We start from the raw sequence: 19,735 nt of genomic DNA, 5'->3' as shown, positions 1-19,735 counted from the left end.
CATCATACTTAAGGTGTTTGGGGAGTGATCTGAAAGACATGATGACAGGGGAACCCGAATGCCGATTGTTTTAACTGTGATGTAAAACTCTAAGTGCAAACAATGTCACAAACTCTGTTGCCGCCCTCTGCCACTCTGTCAAAGAAGGCTCCATGCCTGTGAGGGCTGAGGGTCCTCTGCCTCTGAGGGTGGCCTTCTGACCCTTTGCAGTTTGCTAAAGCAAGCCTCGTGGAAAGCACACTCACTGTCCCACTCTCGTGTTCACAAGTCTCTGTGAGCAGTCTAGTCCTGCAGGAGAGAGTGTGCCTTCCACAGCATGTGCTGACCCCAGCCCTGTGCCCGCTGCGGGAAACAGTCACTTTAGAGACACATCGGCTATGGGGCAGCTGGTGAACCATTGGCATAAAAGCCAAAGCTGGCACAGCTCCCTCACCCTGGTATGGTCATCAGGCTCGCACAGTCAGGGCTAGGATTCATGTGTGTCACCTTTAAAGACACCTGAGCCAGGAGAAATCTCCCTGGTTCCCTCCCCTTAGTCCTTCAGCTTCTTACCGATGTTTTCTAGTCGCCCCAAAGATAGATAGCAAATCCCTCACATTTATTTATTTTTTTTTTTTTAGTTTCAATTTTTAAAGCGCACACAACACACACATGAGAGAATTGAGATAGATTCCTCAAACTATCTTCATTAGCGGAAAAAATCATTCGGAGGGATCAAAATCCTGAAAACAAAACGACACAAAAACAACAACAACAAAAGCCACAATCTTCAAATTTATACACTAGTGTGGCACTCTTGTAACAGAAAGCCAAGGACTCTGAACTCATTAAACTGACCCTGAGTTGGCAAATTAATCACCTGTGCTGAAAATTCTGACTGAATCCCCACCATTTTTAGCTTTGTTTTCTTTGAAATGGGATAAGAAAATCTTAGGTGAGTAAAGGTGCCTGCTGCCCGGCAGGACGACCTGAGGTTGATCTCTGGGCCCCCATGTGGTAAAAGAAGAGAAGTGAGTCCTGGGAAATGGGACTCTGACTCCACATACTCACCTTGGCTCCTTCCATCCATCTATTAATCTATCTATCTATCTATCTATCTATCTATCTATCTATCTATCTATCTATCTATTCTGTCTCTATCTATCCATATCTATCTATCTACCTATATCTATCTATCTATATCTCTATGTTATGTGTGAGTGCGTGAGTGTGCTTTAAAAACTGAAATTTAGGGGTTGGGAATTTAGCTCAGTGGTAGAGCGCTTGCCTAGCAAGCGCAAGGCCCTGGGTTCGGTCCCCAGCTCCGAAAAAAAAAAAGAAAAAAAAAAACACTGAAATTTAAAAAATTAATTGAACATGTATTTTAAATGTTTAACTAGTACAAGAAACCTAAAGGATTTAGATCTACAGGAGGGATCCACAGAATCCACTGGGTCTTACCCGCAGCCTCACTCGGGAGGAATTTCTCAAACACTTCCCTTATTTGCTTTCCTAGAAGACAGCCACTCTCTTCTCACCTTTGTACCTCAGTAGCGTAGGCAATGGTTTTCTTTTAATTATTAAAGATACTTAGCATAATTGAATTCAATGGTAATTTCCACAAGTATGGTTGTTGAAAGCACAGGCTTATGGACATATAAGTACCCATCAATACGCTCAGAACCTCACCACAGAGGAGTCAGGCACAGCGATGGGGTGCCTTGTGGCTACAGACACCCACGATGCCATGGGCGTCTGAAAGTTGTGATGGGTAAGACCAGAGGACACTGTTAGTGTGCCGAGTCAGGTAACCCGAGGTTGGCCTGAAAGGGGCCTCTACTGTCCCTGGCACCATTGTTTAGAATATTACTATTTGCATATTTTCCTCTCTGTCCTGCAAGACTGAATGTTCATCTACAAATGAAAGAAGCCATGCTGTGCAGTAGGTGAGTACCACTCTCCCCAGAGCCACCAACAGGATGCTCTACAACAAGAACCACTTCCTATCGCAGAAACACAGTAGATTACAATCCGCTTTCCTTCCCTTCACCAACCAGGAGGTGGTGGGAGGGCTGCTGAAGGGGTGAGCAAGTGACGGAATGGACGAGCATACCCGTATGGATTGTTGAAGGCTATGGCATAAACCACATTCCTGTGACCCTCCAGGGTGTGCAGCTCCTCTCCAGATGCTGTGTCCCAAACCTTGCATGTCCGATCGTAGCTTCCTGTGATAAAGCTAACAGAGGGGATAAGAACACAGTGCATGGTGAGCATGGAGGGAATTGTGCTCATAGATACCTTGGTTTTGGTGTTTTGTTTGTTTGTTGTTTTCCTACAAGATAACCCCTTTGTTAATCCCTGGTATGCCTTTTAATATTGGAAATCAGACATTCAGAACAAAAAATCAGTTTCAAGTTTTTTGACTTAAAGTGTGCATTGTAGTGACTTTTATGAAACTGCAAATGCTGTGATGTGATTAGGATGAAGCTCCCAGTTGTTGGATCATAGCTTAGGACGGTGTCGTTCACCCTCTCTTCCCCTGCACTCTACACAGTCTCTGTAATTGCGTTCTGCAATATAAAAACGCACATCTGTGTCACAGCCATTTGGCTTGTGCTACTTTATTACAGCAATCTGGGGAACTGATAACGCATATTTGCATGTCCATATATGAAAACAATCGTTTTATCTCCACTTTCCTAACCAGACTGCCCGATCCGAAGCTGAGCAAAGCATTCTCTGAATGTGGCATTGGTGGTTCTACGCATTGTACACCAAAACACAAAGCTAGATAGAAAGGCCCTCTTTGAACCAACCCAGCTAGCCATGGTGCTGCCCCTGATTGGCAGCTCCCACAGCCAGGCAACGAACCAGGCGCTCTAGTGGTCTGCCCCGAGACTGCTTATTCTCGGCTGTAGCACTCGATTGATAACTTAGGTGCTTCTCACACAAAAATGATAACTTTTTATTAGAAAAACTTGGGTCAGAGCAATGGGAGCAAGTGCTTGTATCCGTCCTCCACAGTTAGCAGAGTCAGGGTATCCACAAGATGGACACGTTAGGTCTGTAGGTAACTGAACTATTTGAGAAACCCTCAGAAATGTTCATCCTAATTGATAAAAGTTAAAAAGAACAAGGGGACCTTACCAGGAGCCTGCTTTGTTGAGTGCCACGTTGGTCAGGGGCAATATGTGTGCTCTGAGAACCTTCAACAGAAGAAAACACCATTTATTTTGGACTCGGACCAAATTAAATGTATCTATTTTAACTTTAAACAAAGAGTGACTTTTGATGTATTCTTAGCCATAGGTCATGGACAAGATCCTCAATAAACAGACAAAAGAGGAATAAAAGACAAACTGTCCTCTCAGTAGCCACAGACGATTGCAAGGAGTAACGGACTCACTTTCTGTCAATACCAATTTACTATTAAGATGAATTGTGGTTACCGAAGAGAATTCCAAAAGGCACTCCTTTGTAACATTGTTTATACATGCTACATACAGTTTTCTATGGAAGTTTGAACAGTGTACACAAGAAAAACATTAAGTATGTTTCAAATATATTTTACAATGCATTATTCATTTTAATCCTAAAATGCCTCATTTATCTTTGAACCCCTACATTATCTATCAGTTAGTGGACACTTAATGGATGGTCATTGAATACATATAGTAATTGAATAGCCGGTTGGATGAGTGGTTAGCTGGGGTGAGTCAGCACCAGACAGATCTGCTTCTAAACTTCAAGTACGGATAGCTGCCTTTTTGCTATCAAGTACATTCCCTTACATGAGAAATTACAGGGTCACTGCAGTTACACGGCCTGTGTTTGTGATAAAACAGTGCCACCTGCTGGATAAATTAAGGAATGAAACAACTTATTTTATGGGAACTTGGAATTGATGGGGACCGAGGAGAACCTGGATATTTATATCAAGTAGAATTAATGAATGCTAAATTGCTAAGTAAAAAGTATAGCTTTTATGATAATGATGGTGGTGATGATGATGATGCCTAAAACAAAAGGATAATCTAGTGTAACATGAGAAAATCTTAAAACCATTTTAAATTTAATTTTTAAAGCTGTTCTTAAGTAATTACATAGATGCATTTGTTATATTTTTAGTTTTGTCAGAAACGTATAGAGATAAAAGCATACTTCTACCATATTTGGTCAATAATTCATTGACTTGTAGTTTAGTTCATAATAAAGCAGGAAATGGAAAACGATAAATCATGAAATACTGTACTTTAACTAGAAAATCATTTTGATAATCTAATAAAGTGAGAAGTAAATTGACTTTAAGTCCTTCTTGAACCTCTCAAGAGTTAGTACTTTGAGAGTCACTCATTCTTTCAACAAATTCCTACCGAAGGGTTAGTCTTGGCAAAATACACGTGAAATACTAAAACCACAAACAAGTCTTTTTCTAGGAAAAGAATAAAACATAAACATGTCTGGAGCTGTGGCGATGCACGCAATTAATCCCAGGAGTTGGGAGGCAGAGGCAGATGGATCTCAGTGTCTGAGACCAGCCTGGTCTAGGGTGAGTTCCAGGACAGCCAGGGCTACACAATGAAACCCTACCTCAAAAGAGAAACAAAATGAAACCCCTATCTTTTAAGAAAAAAAGATTACTTTTAAGAGAAATTAGTAAAGTTGTCTTTCCTGGAGTCCTTAAGTGTCTTTAACAGGTAAGGTAGCAGCCATGGCCCTGGTGTCCCGAAGCACTCCTTACCTTAAACAGGTAGAAGTTGTGGTCGCAATGCTGCCTGAGTTTCTCCTGAAGCCTCTGCACTAGGAGTCTGACTTGCTTTGTCCGAGATGCTGTGATCAGAGGCTCCACTTTCTGGATCTCTCCTACTAGGGTGTTGACATCAGTACTGAAATTCACCCCAAACACTTGCATGTCAAATTTACATCTATGTTTACAACATGAAGAGTTACTTTATTTCGAGCCAGGGAGGTGGCTCGCTGGGTAAAGGTGCATGCTGTACAGACAGGAGGACCTGAGGTTGAATCCTCAGTGCATTACAAGTGCCAGTAATGGATGGGCTCCTCTCGGGAGGGGGAATGCAGAACAAGGAGACCTATTTCCGGGAGAAAGAAATCCAAGACCAAAGTATGTAGCTTTTTTCAATTAAGTATGTTACTGGTCCATGTGACACGCTGGGTCTGCTTGTGCAGCATGGCGTTTCCTACATCGTGAATCCTGGGTACTTCAACCTAGGAAGGTGAATTCCTCTAGGCTCACATGGAGCTTCAGTGGAGGGGAGTTCTTGTCTCAAACCTGACAGTCTGCCAGCCTTGTAAAATACTTTTTTACTGAGAAAACAGCAGGCTAGATTGCATCTTTGAAACTCAGTAACCAGTACTATTCAGGAGTGTTAAGACTACCAACACCAGGAGAGCCTGAGGAACCCATACTGCTGAGAATGATGGAGACATGAAGGTGACCTACGGGATCCTGGCTATGGCCCTGGAACACAGAAGGGAAGGGCAAGCCTCCGAGAGCCTAAGTACAGTATGGACCTGAGTTGATGGTAGCCTGTCAATACTGGTGTACTGGCTGGGGCTATTCTACCCGGATGGGGAAAGCTGGCCACTCTGTATTCAATAGCTTCTGAAAGCTATTCTAGACTAACCAGATCGTCTTTTAAAATAGTCCTGCTCAGAAAAATGAAAAGGGGGGAAAGAACGGGCAGAATAGTGAGCTTTATATTTTTAATAATAAAGTCACATCAGCCCAGTCATACACCTTCATCGGGGTGTTCGTCTGAACGCTTCTGGTGTGAAGCCTGCCCTGCAGTACACGGCTCACTTACCTAGGACTGAGCTCAAGTAAATCTATGGATTTGGTCTTTAATTCTCCGCCTTTTTCATATTCCAGCATAATTCCTGTAAAATAAACAAGAGTGATAGGAAGAAAACCTAGGAAAGGTTAATGCACTTAAGAGGCTTTTTTCTTTTCCTCACTTCTACATTTCAGATTTTTAATTGTTTTGCCTCAGTATTTGTGTGCGGTATATGCACGAGTTCATGAGGCTGTGTACACATGCAGAAAAGGGTGTGCACACACTTGCAAGAGCACATATGTCACCGGGCAGGAGGCAAGGTCAAGTTTATCATTCTCTACCTTATTTTTTCAAGGCAGGGTCTCTCAAAGCTCATCCATTCAACTAGAATGCCTTGCCAAAGAGCATCAGAGGTTTGCCAGTACCTGCTTCCCCGAGGGTTAGGATGTTGCCGATCTGAAATCCGGTCTTCAATTTGGTGTGGCACTGTGTTCTGAATGTGAGCTATCCCCCGTCAGTTCACAAGTATGAACACTTGGACCCTAGTGCATGCTGCTGTTTAGGACGGTCAGATGGAGCCGTCACTGAGGCGGAAGTGCGTCACTGAGAGGACTGGGTCCCACTTCCTGTTCTTGCTTGTCTTACCACATGTACTTGACTCCAGTAGATAGAAACAGCCACAGCTGGGGTTGGGGATTTAGCTCAGTGGTAGAGCGCTTGCCTAGCAAGTGCAAGGCCCTGGGTTCGGTCCCCAGCTCTGGAAAAAAAAAAAAAGGACCAAAAAAAAAAAAAAAAAGAAAAGAAACAGCCACAGCAATAGTTCCAGGCCTCCTCAGTTCCTGCCCTACCACAGGCTCCGTGCTAGAAGAATTGGAATCCGGCAGCAGCCAAGATTCCCAGCACTTTTCTGCTAGGCTGATCGTTAGAGGACAACCCATAGTGCCTGTCCTAAAAGGGAAACGGTAAAATCCGGCATGTGCCAAACCTATCCACAACTACACACCGAGCAGTGCGCGAGAAGCCTTGTGTCCGTGTCCTCCAGTCAGGGGCACCTTCAGGCTCATGCGGTTATCTGGGGGGGTGGGGGGTGTCACTTGGAAACAGCAGACTTTATGCTCCTTGCTGAAGTCGGAAAAGCACCAGAAACACAAGGCAGAGAGCAGAAATATTGTTGAGGGTCATGAAAGCAAACTGTCTTGGCACTAAAGCCACCATCAAGGGACCAGACGGATTTGCTAAGTCTAACAAGGTAATGAGTCGTTAAAGCAAATGTTCTAGATAGAATCTTAATAACCCCTGGGTGCTAAAACCAGGAAGAGACAGTCGACAAATTATCAATATCCAGGATACATTTTTAAAAAATCATTTATCATAGTGAGAACTAGCAAAGGCCAATAACAAACGCCAACACTTAGATGAAAGATGCTTTTCAATTATCTGGTATACATTTTAAAGAAAGTATATTAAGGAGTGCCTCAGCATGGGCTGGAAAGATGGACAAGCAGTTCAACATGCATACAGCTTTCGCAAAGGACTCTTGATTCTGTTCCCAGTTCCTACAACCACCTGTAAACACAGCTTCAGAGGAATCAGACTTAAAAACAAAAATAAACTCTTAATAAAAAATGTTTCGACCAACTGACAGCAGTTGTATATGCTGGCACAAGACCTACTGAGGTAGGCAGCATTCCAGTACTGAGGGGAGAAATGGACTCACAGTTTCCAACCCTACCTGAGGAGCTATGAACAGTTGATGACTTGCAGGAGGAGAGTCACTTTCTTTAAGGGTGTGGTCCCTGGTAGGCAAACTGTGCTTCTGTGGATAGCCCCACACTCAGGAATACATGAACAGGCATGAAGCCGAGGGATGGGTGAGTGTGAGAGGCATTGGAGGAGACATGGAAAATGAATATAATCAGAATACATTACATATACACATTAAATCTTCAAAGAATTAATAAAACACTATATTTAATACTTAATCACAAATGCACCTGTAATGATTTTAAGAATAGAAAAAATCTGAGTTCTACCCTGTCCTTTCTGCACTGCATTCCTGAGGTCCCAGCTCTGCTTGTATCCCTAGAGACCTGCTGCCACCGGGGACAACCAGGTGAGATACTAATGCCCCAATCCCCTGCCCAGACAAGTCTCTGGAGGAGCCCGGAAGCCTCGAGGTCGTCCGCCCTCTCTGCACTTCGTTCTCCAATCCACACATCTTCCTGCAATCCCAAGGGAGGCCTGGAGCCATCAGGGACCACTAAGTGAGATTCCCACTCCAATTCCCTGCCTGCCAGCCTCTCTGGGCAAACCCAGCCTCAGGGAGTTCTGCCCTGTTCTTTCTGTGCTCCATTCCTCAGGATACAACTCTGCCCACATCCTTAGAGGTCTGCTGTCACCTGAGACAACCAGGTGAGATTCCCTATGCCCCAAACCCCTGCCCTCTGGGTCTTCCAGCAAGCCCAGCAGCCAAGAGGTCCCTTTTTCATTCCATCCACAACACTACCTGCAATCCCAGATCCGAACTCCATTTCCTAGGCCACAGCTCTGCCTGCATCCCTAGAGGCCTGCTGCCACCTGGGACAACCAGCTCTAGCTGCAATTCCAGAGGCCTTCTACCATCAGAGACTACCAGGTCAACCAACACCAGAGACAACCAGATGGCTAAAGGCCAGCATAAGAACACAATCAACAAAAGATACCATCGATAGGACAAATGGCAGCCTATGAAGTGGGAAAAGATCTTTACTAACACTACAGCCAACAGAGGGCTAATATGAAAATATATAAAGACCTCAAGAAGTTAGACACCAGAAAATCAAATAACCCAATTAAAAAGTGGCAAACAGAGCTTAAGGGGGAATTCTCAACACAGGAACAGATGCAGAGACCCACAGACAGACTTTAGAAAGAACAGGGTAGTCTTCTGGAAGACTTAGAGAAAGGATTAAGGGACCCAAAAGGGCTAGGGGCTCCACAAGACCAACAGAGTCAACTAACCTGGATCCTTGGGGGCTCCCAGAGACTGAGAGGGGCATAGGCTCCTCCACATATGTTGTAAATGTGCAGCTTGGTTTTCATGCAGGCCCCCCAACAACTAGAGCAGAGGCCACCCCTGACTCTGTTGCCTGCCTGTGGATCCTGTTCCCCTAACTGGGCTGCTTTGTCTGGCCTCAGTGGGAGAGGATGTGCCTAGTCCTGCAGTGACTTAATGTGCCAGCGTGGGTTGGTACCCAAGTGGAACCTCTCCATTCTCAGTGACAAAGAGTAGAGTGGTGGGGGAGGAACTGTATGAGAGGGGATTGGGGCGGTGGGGGGGACACTGCAATCAGGATGTAAAGTAAATAAATGAATTAACTAATGAGAAAAACCATGTGGCAAGAACTTACTATGAAGAAACACTTATCAGACTAAAAACATGGGGGCAAAGTCTCAGGCTTATAAAAAATAACTTATTAAAATGAGTCAAATGAGAAGTTTATAAAAAGGGGGGGCTAACTTGAGGAAATTATATTTGTTGTTTGTCTCAGTCATACAGGTGACTAAATACATTACCTGTGTTTGGGAACACTTAGAAATCAACCCACACAGCAGAAAAGAAAGAGACTAGGGCAAAGGCCTGGTCACATCCTGGTCTCATGCATTGCCTGCTTGGTTGTACCTGCTCTGGGAGCAGCTGCATTGCCTCCAAACTCAAGCGGGGGCCACAAGAGCAACTTACACTTTTCAAACACCTTGGGTCGACAAATATGCTTTTAGTGTGTAATAGTCTCCATGTTAGAGTTGAGGGTTTTAAAGCATTGCCATGGTTTTTACAGCAGATTCATCACATACCAGCATGACAGTATACTTAAAAAAAAAATAGCCACATGTTCCCCCAAAGAGACTCATCGGAACAGTGGCACAGCAGTCTTACACAGCTTCAACATGCAGCCTAATTAAAGCCAGCTGTAATATTACTCCCACTTCTGCATTCAAGTTCCTACCACACATCTGCTGTTTTGGATGAAATACAAGAAAAAGATGGCCGTGTGCAGACAGTTAAAAGCCTTTTGAAGTGAGGGTGGTTCTTCACTCTTCGTCAATATGATATTGGAACTTAACAGTTAAAGCTGCAATATGGCACTACAACCACTTGGGTGAGTTCTCTGATACACAGGTACATTAAAATCCAGATTTTACGTGGGTTCTTACGTGGGCGAACCTGGAAAAACACTCTTCAAACTACGCAGAGCTTTGAAGTGTTCACAGACTCCATCATGGAGCTTCTGGGGACCACCTCTGTTAGCAGCACCGCCAATCTGTCATCAGAAAGCCCTCTGCTGGCAAACTGTCAGGGTCCTGGTGGTGGGTACAAGCTTTCTGAACCTTTTTTTTTTTTCTTTGAAAGCTCAAATTTCATCATTGGCAAGAAATATGTAGGTTTTCGGGAGAAACTTGAAGGTTCATGTTTGTTATTTTTAAAGAAAATGTCCGTCAAATGCCTCAAATCTAAAAAGTGTCAGTTACTGTCAGTCTTTCAAGTAAAAGTGGCCTTCGAGGGTATCTCATTCTACAGTTCGCACAACCATGAATATTTTCCTAAGGACCACCGAGGTGCTCACTAAACACATGAACATGGTATGTGTTTGTGTATGTACCATCGGACCCCTTATTTTGATTGGCACCCCATGCCTTTCTACTCATGACCCTTCAGAGGTACCCAATCACGAAGCTCACACCATTTACCTCAAATGCATCTTCCTTGGGCTTTTGCAAATGTTCTCCCTCTTTCTCTTCCAATGACTTCGTTCCTTTACTCTTCTTTACTGGTAAACACTAATGGTCATTAGAGTCTCTGTCCAAGGATTCTTCTTTCTCACTCTATTATCTATCTATCTATCTATCTATCTATCTATCTATCTATCATCTCTATCTGTCTATCTTTCATTGGTACTTGGCTTTGTTATCAATACGTTAACCATTACTTGTAATTATTAACTTAATTGCAGCTCCCCACAATAGAGCTCTTAAGTTACAGACGTGTAGGTGACTTGCCATCATGTTAAACAAACAAGGCTCTTCTCCCAGCCCTGCTCCTTCTTTAGGGTCCCTTCTTGATGTCACAACCTTGGAGGGAATTCCTCGCAACACAGTCTTGCAATACTTAAAACCTACACAGGTCACCAAGTATCTGTTGAGTAGTGAAGTTTACTGCCTTAGAATAGGAAAACAAACAAACAAAAAAGCATTCAGAATGCTTTCAGTGACTGATGGAACTTCCCAGAAACTTCTAGCACAGGCGAACACTGGAGTTAAGGTGCTATTTGCCATAGTTTGCTTTGGCATTCCCCCACCACAACTGGAGATAGTAAAGATTTGGAGCTAGAATAAACTTAAAAACAGAAAGGGTTTAAGGAGACAAAATTCCTGTTTAGAGTGATGATGGTTTAGCATGATGAACTTTTCAGCAAAATGTGGATATTGACATTTTTCTCATTTTATTAGTCCTTTGAGTGTTTCATACAATGTGTTTTCACCATACTCCTGCCATTCTTCAGCTCCTCCCAGATGCACCCCTTGCTTCCCTACCCACTCTAGTTTGCATCCTTAGTTTTTCATTAAATCCATCACATTTTAAAGTCTTTTAAGAACACAGTTAAATGCCCTATGGTATAGAAATAAAAACTGAATGTGGTTTAAAAGAAAAATTCAAAGATCTAAGGTTAAAATTACATAAGAATTATGTACATATTAACAAATGACAAGGCAGTAAATAGAAAAATAGGAAGACCCCATTTACTATTGCAAAGGGAATTACTGAGTGCCTGACTATAAAGTCAATGAGAAACATATGAGAACCATTTGACAACAACCAGAAGTAAGGGAGCATACAGAATTAACGAGTAAACAATGTATCATTTAACAAGTAATGATGCAAAAATCCATTGGATATTTGAAAATAAACATGTATATCAGGCTGGAGAGATGGCTCAGCAGTTAAGAGCACTGACTGCTCTTCCAGAGGTCCTGAGTTCAATTCTTAGCAATCACATGGTGGGTCACAACCATCTGTAATGGGATCCAATTGCTCTTCTGGTGTGTCTGATGGCAGATACAGTATTCGCATAGACATAAAATAAATAAATCTAAAAAATAAAAGACCTTGTTTTAAAAAAAAATTTAAGATCATTTATCTGCCACACACATGCAAAAACATGCTGCAAGTTGATTAGAGAAGTTAAATTTTTAATAAAATGTAGTAGTTTGAATAATGGAACATATTTATATTTTATATTTCAAAATCTGTAACCAGTTTTTTAAGTACATGAAACTCAACAGATAAAAATGAAAATTTTGAGAGAGACTTTTGCAATTAATTTTTAAGTTCCCACGTGGTAACGTTGATGGCATTGAAAAAAAAAAACAAATAATGATCCATGGAAACATTTCAACTCAGGGAGATCCGTATGAATAACTCTAAGCATGATATTAAAGAAGAAAAGCAAACAAAAGGCATGAGTGGTTAATTTGGAAATGTAAAAATACATCAGACAGTGATGAACAAATATACAAACCGAGAATCTCTGCCTCGTTAATGAGAGAAAATATACAAAATAAGAGTCTCTACCCAGGGCTGGAGAGATGGCTCAGTGGTTAAGAGCACTGACTGCTCTTCCAGAGGTCCTGAGTTCAATTCCCAGCAACCACAATGGAGGCTCGCAACCATCTATAATAGGATCTGATGCCCTCTTCTATAGTGCCTGAAGACAGCAACAATGTATAACATAAAATAAATAAATAATTTTTTAAAAAGTCTACCTCATTAATAAGAATATACAAAAAATCTCTGCTTCATTAATGAGAGAAAATAAAGAATATAATTATCATAAATTAATACAGATCATGGATGTTAGTGACAGGGGTAATGAGCCTAAAAACTGGAGCTGACTTTCAGGATATCATGCATCCTCCAGAGGGTGAGAGCACTCTTAGTTCTTCTTTAATGTGTTCTTAAAGATTTAGGCCTAATTAAATATGCCCATAAATTTAAAAAAGTATAAGAAAACTAAAAGTAAAATAGAGAAGAGAGAAAAGGTGTTATGGTTTAACATTGTTAGGGTATAAACTCTTAAGGAATGGGGGCTCCACCTGATTATCTGACCCAAAGAAGACACAATATTTTGAACTAGGTAAAGCCTACTTGAATGAAGGCACTGTTATCATTAAAACAGTTTTCCTTTACTGGGACCATAGAATTTTACACTATGTTTAAATTGAAGTGTTGTGTACTGTTATTGAGGATAGTAGGCATTTGAAAAAAAACATTTTTAGGTAAAATCTATTAGGCACAATCTGTGGGTCTTTCAGACAAGTTGCCTAAGACCATCTGAAAACACAGATATTTACATTACTGTGCATAACAGTGGCAAAAGTACAGTTATGAAGTAGCATTAGCAAAGTTGAGAACCATTGCTATGAGGGATAGAGGAGTAATACAATAATCTATGCCTTAAAGATTGGGGGAAAAATAGAAGTTGGTAACCCCACATTATACAATCTAGTGTCTTAAGAAAATGTATTTTAAAATTAGCAATCAAGTTTTCCAAAAGGCCTGCTTGGTTTCTATCCCAAGGCAGATGTGCTTGTCCTCCTCACAATGACTGGGCTCCAAGCAGAGCTACAGAGAATATCTAAACAAAGCAAAGACAGAGGTGCTGGTAGTACACGTCTTCCCTCTGTGAGTTGTGTCCGCACCTCAGTATTCTTCACCTTCTGCTGGTCGTCAGTCACTATGCGAAACGAATAATTCTGAGAACACTTCAGAAAGAAGCCTCTGCCCTCATACATCAGCAGCGCATCAAGAAATAGTAGTACTCTTTACTCAGAACGACGGAAGCTTTGGACGTGATGGGAACCTTGGCCAGTTTGTCTGTATTTGTGTATTTAGTTCCTAACCAAAGAGCATGGAACTGGACACCAAACAACAAAGGTGACCAAGGCTGTCCTGGCTAGCTGGTGGGAAGGCTCAGTGAGCACCTAAATTTCAAAAATCCAAAATCTCACCAGTTAGTAACCAATGCTCGTGACCAACACAGGTGGGAAATGGTCTACGTTGGCTCAGACACATCCTGCTATGTGCACTTGGTCATCAGGCATTTAGGTAGGGAAGGGTTTGACTTAGTAGATGCTAACAGAAGGATGTCCCAGACTTGTAAGTAGGAGAATTGAAATGAGAGCCTCGGAAGCTGAACAAAATGATTCTCTTTACAGACCTGATGGAGTGCAGGAAGCATTCCGTGTCGAGCATCTTTATCCCATATGATAATGTTATTAAAACACCCACTTGCTATTCAGTAGTCCGGAAAACTTGCATATAAAATACCACCCCGGGGATTGGAAGTTAAGTCATAAATACCTAATTGTGCGAAGTCATATGGCCTCACTAGAAATATAATCGTTAAGTCAAACATTATAGGCCAGATTCTTCAGCCTGCGATAAGTCTGAGACTCCTGCTAGAACACTGCCTCTCAGAGCTGGATCGAGCGGAGATCAGATTTCTCTGTTCTTGTCACATTTCAGCTAAAGTTCCAACATGATCCCTGCATATCATCTCATCAAGCTTGCTTATTCAACACACATGTGACTGGATATTTTATGTGCCAAGGTCCGTGTAGCTGCTGAAAATAGGTAGGCCAAGTCCCTAATGGAATTCTTGTCTTGTGGGGAAAGTAAAAAGTAAGTAGGTATGGATTGACATAGCCCTGGGATGGAGGGGGGGGAGGGGGTGGGGTGGGGTGGGGTGGGGTCGGTGAGGTGGGGTAGGTGATACAATCAGAAAAAGGCTGGAAACTACCTTCGGAAGGTGGAAAGTTTTAGAAAGCGAAGCAATCTAGGCTTCACTTGATATACCTTTGAGGAAAGGAAAGGGCTAAACGTTTGAGAACACTTGCTACACAAATGAGGATGCCCAGCAAAGAAGTGCCAATAGGTAAGAGAAGTTTGAAGTCAGAGGTCTGGTGCATTCCAAACTAAGAGAGAAGAGGAGCCAACAGGACAGAGCTAGGAGTAATAGTGAGGTGAAAGAATGGCAGAGCGCTCATCTCGGAAACCAAAGAGAAGCCATGTTTGTACCGTGCTGTTGTCTGCTCAGGACTGTAATTTAGGAGCTCCCTCCAGGTGCCGGAGAGGAAAGCACATAAGAATGAAAACCTGTGCACGCTGACTTCATCAACCTGGATCATACTTTGGGGAGTCTACTGCCTGGCGGTTCATTGTCAGCATACTTAAAACACAGTACAATTTGGGGGAAGGTTTCCGGGCAACAGTCAGTCCAATTACAGATGCACAAAAAAAGCTTAAGGCATGACTAGATAGAAACTCTTTTACAAAATGTAAGTGACCATGAGGGTGATGGTAAAATGCCTAGAATCTAGTGTGGTCTCTGACCGTCATCACAGAAGTCAGCAGGCCATAAAGTGCATGTGGCAGCTCCCCTAAGGATGAGTAATGGTCTGGGGAGTAAAGAGTCTGAAATAACCATTTGGGGGAATCTGGGCAAGGTCTGCTTCCACTGATAGCAAAGAGGTTACCAGGTTGTTAACAAAATCCACTCTCAGCTTTCTGGACAGAGTGCAAGTATTTGATTTTATCTCCTTCACTGAGGAAGCACTCCTGTGTGATTAACATTCCTAGATCTCTCTGTACTCTCTCTGAGAGTACAAGGACCTCTGTGCCCCCAACCTGAGACATAACGAGTGGATTCAGAAACACGGAGGTCAGTGGGGGATCCTAAAAAGTACAGACTCAAGAGCATGTAACAGTGAGAACGGGAAAAGAGCTAAAGACAGAAAGGAGAAGGTTGGAGGACATGGAGCTCAAAGCAGGCTTGCACTGAGGGGAGGGACAACAAGGGTGGCAACTGCAAAATCAGCAGAAGTATGAGGTAAATGCTGTTGACTGATAACTTGATGTGTCCGATCAACTCACCCGAGGGAAATTTCTGATGTGTGAGAATTGGCTGCCCAGGCTTCATAGCCCACATTCCTGAGCTCCACAGCTAAGGGATAGAAGTGGGGTGATCATTTATTAGACTGTTCTAAAGAAACACCATCACTAGAAGCAACTTTGGAGGGAGAGAGGATTGGATTTATCTGGCTTCTACATACCTAGAACAGACTGTCAATGAAGGAAGTCCAGGCAGGAGCTCAAGCAGGAGCAGCAACCAGACCCATCGCAAACACTGCTCACTGTTTGCTTCCCATGGCTGGCTAAGCCTGCTTCCCTATACAATCCAGGCACCTGCCCAGGCTTAGCACCAGACATAATGGCCTAGGTGCTCCCATATCCATCATTAATTAAGAAAAAGACCATGGATTTGCTTATAGGCCAATCTCGTGGGGGCAGGAGGCAATTACTAATTGAAGTACCCTCTTGCCAGATGATTGTGTCCAGTTAAGAAAAAAAAAAAAAACCTAACCACCACAGTGTCGTATGATGATAAAAATAACAACAGCAGAGCAATGCTGTACAGGAAGTCAGTAAGCCGTACTTAATTAGCTGTGGAAAAGGAAGGATTCTGGGTCAATTACATTGGCTCAAACAAAGTAAAGAGAGACTAGCCATCATAAGGTCTAGGGGAAGCTTTGTCCAGAAAGGGGATCGTGCATGGCAGGCCTTCTTGTAAGTTCTAGAAGAATAGGTCAGAGACCTAAACTATAGAGAGGGTAGTGACTAAAGTTCTAGAAGTCAACAGAGCAGGCCGAGCCAATTCCTTCAGACTGTAGATCTCACTCTAAGCCCTACAGGGGCGTAATAGGCAGTTGTTAGAGGTGTCGGGTTCAGATTCTACTGGCAAACAGTAGATGAGACTGAAAGCCAAGACACTGAAATTTCCCAGCAAGAGACAGCAGGTACCTGGATGAAGGGCTGGAGTGTATTAGCAGAAGGAAGGGGTGCTGAGTCAAACCCTGAGGGGAAAGAGGACTGAGAGATCCACCAAATGTTTTGGAAGTAGAGCTGATAGGATTTATTAATAGACGGAAAAGGCTGAGCAGAGAGAAGCCATGAGAGATATCAATGAGGGGGGAAGGATGGCCAGGTGGCTTCTGAAGAAAAAATTTAAAAATGGGTTAAAAAAAAAAAAAGACAGGTGATCTTCTTACCTACTGATAGGGAACAAAGTATAAAAACAATGAAATCGGTATGGTCTCAAAGAAAGGAATTACGACAGCCTCGGATATTAGACATTTGGGGTTAAATGATGGGCAAAAATGTTGGCTGCTTTGCTGAGAAAAAAATGAGACACACGTCCTGAGATTCTTCAAGTCCCCACCCTTGAAACGGTCTTGGCTAAACTGGGGACAAAGTGAATTAATTTTCTCTACTCTGAAATCTCCGCAGTTTCTTTACCCAAATGTGCCGTTGAGCCGTGCGTTTAGCTGCTATCCTGAGTCAAATGTCAAGAGTATTATTTTACATATTTCGCTGTATTTTCCCTCTCAATTACAGTGTTATGTTGTGTGCATGTGCACATGCAGACATGAGAACACGCACACATGTGTGCAGAGGTCAGAGAATAACTTCAGGGACAAAGGTCTCACTTCTACCCCTTGAGATGGACCTCAGATGATCAGGCTAGGCCAGGAGTACCTTTAGTCACTGAGCCTCACTGACCCCTGACCCTTTTATTTATGAGTTCTCAGTTAGAAGCTGGGAATTTTCCTCAACACGTTGTACTTTATTTTTCTCTCTAATGGTGAGCAACTGACCACCAGAAAAGCACACCCTAGTCTAAAACAGCAGCATCCCGTCGGCTTATTTCACAATCACCACATTGCAATCAAGGATTCTGGCCTTCTTTAAAGTCATATGGAAAGGCGCCCAAAGCAGGTTACGTTGTAGATTCATAATCACCTGATTTCTTACTGCAACCGACTGGAGAGTGTGACAAAGTGTACACTCAGTTGAGTGTGCATTTTTTCTTTTATGTTTCCTTTGCTTTGACTTGATCATTAAGACTTTAAAATAACAGGAGGTTCGTCTCTGTGGTTCCAGATAACACTGTACCAGGGCACCACTACTCATTACACATCAGTCCCTCCCTCCTCAGACTCCTGACTTACTAGAAAGCATTTAAAAGTTTGAAGAGTTTCTCAAACTTAAAGGAGTTTAAAGAGTCACTTGAAGGATTTTGAGGAACAGCGGTAGGTGCCTGAAAAGGGTGGGAGACCCAGACTGGAGAGCTCTGGCTTCCTTCTGTCCCACTCGGTCGCCAGGAACGGGCTACTCAGAGCCCTTCCCCAGTCTCCGCCCCCTTCTGCGTCCCGGACCATCCCAGAAAGAGAATCCAGGGCCCACTCGTGGGAACCCCGTACCTGGTGGGTAATAGCGAAGCAAGAGGCTCTTAAGCTTCATTTTCTTACTCTCATACCCTGATGGGCTTCGTAGCCATGGAAACGGACAAACAGCCGTAGGACGCTGTGGCGCATGCGCAAGTGTTTCCAGGCTGGTATTGGAGAGCCCAGCCGCAACCCTGGAAAACTCAGCTCGCGGCTCAGCCAGCAGTCAGAGGAGTAGCCAGTGTTCTCAGGGATGACAAGGGTCCATCACGTGGAAAAGAGTTAATCCTTTAACTGTTTAAACTTCCCTAAATCGGCTCATCATTTTAGCTTCTTTTAGAGTGTAATAAAAATAATTGGGGAAAATAAAATGCTCATAGGGTTTTCAATAGAGAGCAAATACAATTATGCAATTTTAAGGAGCTATTTTAATCATGCCCGATTAGTATTCTATTTCCTGCCCAAGCCTCTAAACTAACATTTTCTCTTTCCTTTCGTTGTTAAAGAAGAATATGGAACTCTTGTAAGATTTTTAAAAGACAAGCAAACCAAGACTACCTGTTTGGAAGATTGGAAAGAAAGTTGAAGGGAACGTGCCTTTGCAGATAAATACAAGTACACATAGTAGAAGCGAGCAAGACACCTCCGGTTGGAAGTGTCCCGCACTTGGCAAACAGACGAGTATGTGGCCTACTGTGTCTTCCTGCTCGGCCCTTCTACTGGCCATTAGACGGCTCAGGGATAAGAAGAAAGGGATGAGAAGAAAAAGATGAAAGTTTTGTTTTGTAGAAGTGAAGTCTGGTGGATTGCGTTCACCGGTGTTACTCAGTGTAATTGCTCCCACAGCTACTATCTGAGAGCATAGCCATTGGGAAAACAACCTCACTGTGGAGAAATCTGATGGACAGATCCAAATCACATGGTCGAAATTACCATCACCAATATTGAGATGCACTAACATTCCGTACCTGCTGTTATAGTCCACGAAAGGGGACACAATTCTGAAAGTCCTGCCCAGGTTGCAGTATTTGACCTAATCCAAAAGGAAGCATCCCTCTTTCTCTATGGGTCAGCTGTCTGTATAATAAAATCCCTGAAAGAAATCAACTTGAAGGATGAAGAGCTTGTTTTTGATGATGGATTTTGAGGTTTGAGTCTATGGTCGGCTCTGTCACTTTGGGGTCTACCCTTGAAACATCATGGCATGTTCTAGAAGAGGCTACCCACCTTGTCATGGCCTGGAAACAAACAAGGGGAGGGGAAGGAACAAATTAAGGGAACCCCTAAATGTTCTCCGTCCTCTAAGTAGGCCCCAGTTCCTTTAGCTGCTACTACTCCCTAATAGACAGTCAAGCCATGACTCACTCCCTCAGGGGTCAGTCTAGTGAGGAAGTTAGAGTCACCAGTCATCTCCAGAAGACCCTGCCTCTGAGCACCACTGCCTTTGGGGTCCAAGCCCTCAACACACAGATAGCTCTTCAAACCTAAACTATAACAGACCCTTCAAATAGAACCCCAATCTCTTAAGGGCCAAGACCTCCGAGGAAGGCAGCAGGCCTCGCCTTGGTCTTTGTCTGAGGACAGTTATTCAGAAGTGGCACACTGAGTCCATTCAGTTTCCCAAGCCATAGTCGTTC

At 43.1% G+C, this 19,735-nt stretch overlaps 1 protein-coding gene across 1 annotated transcript in view; it reads right to left on the bottom strand.

Moving 5' to 3' along the window:
- The window catches only part of Daw1 (dynein assembly factor with WD repeats 1), a 43,114-nt gene extending 24,912 nt beyond the window's left edge, over positions 1–18,202 (bottom strand). Inside the window, exons 1-5 of the mRNA XM_032899595.1 lie at positions 18,135–18,202; positions 5,808–5,880; positions 4,721–4,865; positions 3,127–3,185; positions 2,093–2,215 (exon numbers count right to left, since the gene is read on the bottom strand). Of these exons, the coding sequence (XP_032755486.1) occupies positions 2,093–2,215; positions 3,127–3,185; positions 4,721–4,865; positions 5,808–5,880; positions 18,135–18,174 (440 nt within the window). The 5' untranslated portion in view covers positions 18,175–18,202. The remainder of the gene's footprint in view (positions 1–2,092; positions 2,216–3,126; positions 3,186–4,720; positions 4,866–5,807; positions 5,881–18,134) is intronic.
- Positions 18,203–19,735: the final 1,533 nt, after the last annotated feature.

The sequence above is a fragment of the Rattus rattus genome, chromosome 4 (assembly GCF_011064425.1).
Source record: "Rattus rattus isolate New Zealand chromosome 4, Rrattus_CSIRO_v1, whole genome shotgun sequence".
In the NCBI taxonomy this organism is placed as follows: domain Eukaryota; kingdom Metazoa; phylum Chordata; class Mammalia; order Rodentia; family Muridae; genus Rattus; species Rattus rattus.
This window is presented reverse-complemented; position numbering and strand designations above follow the sequence as displayed.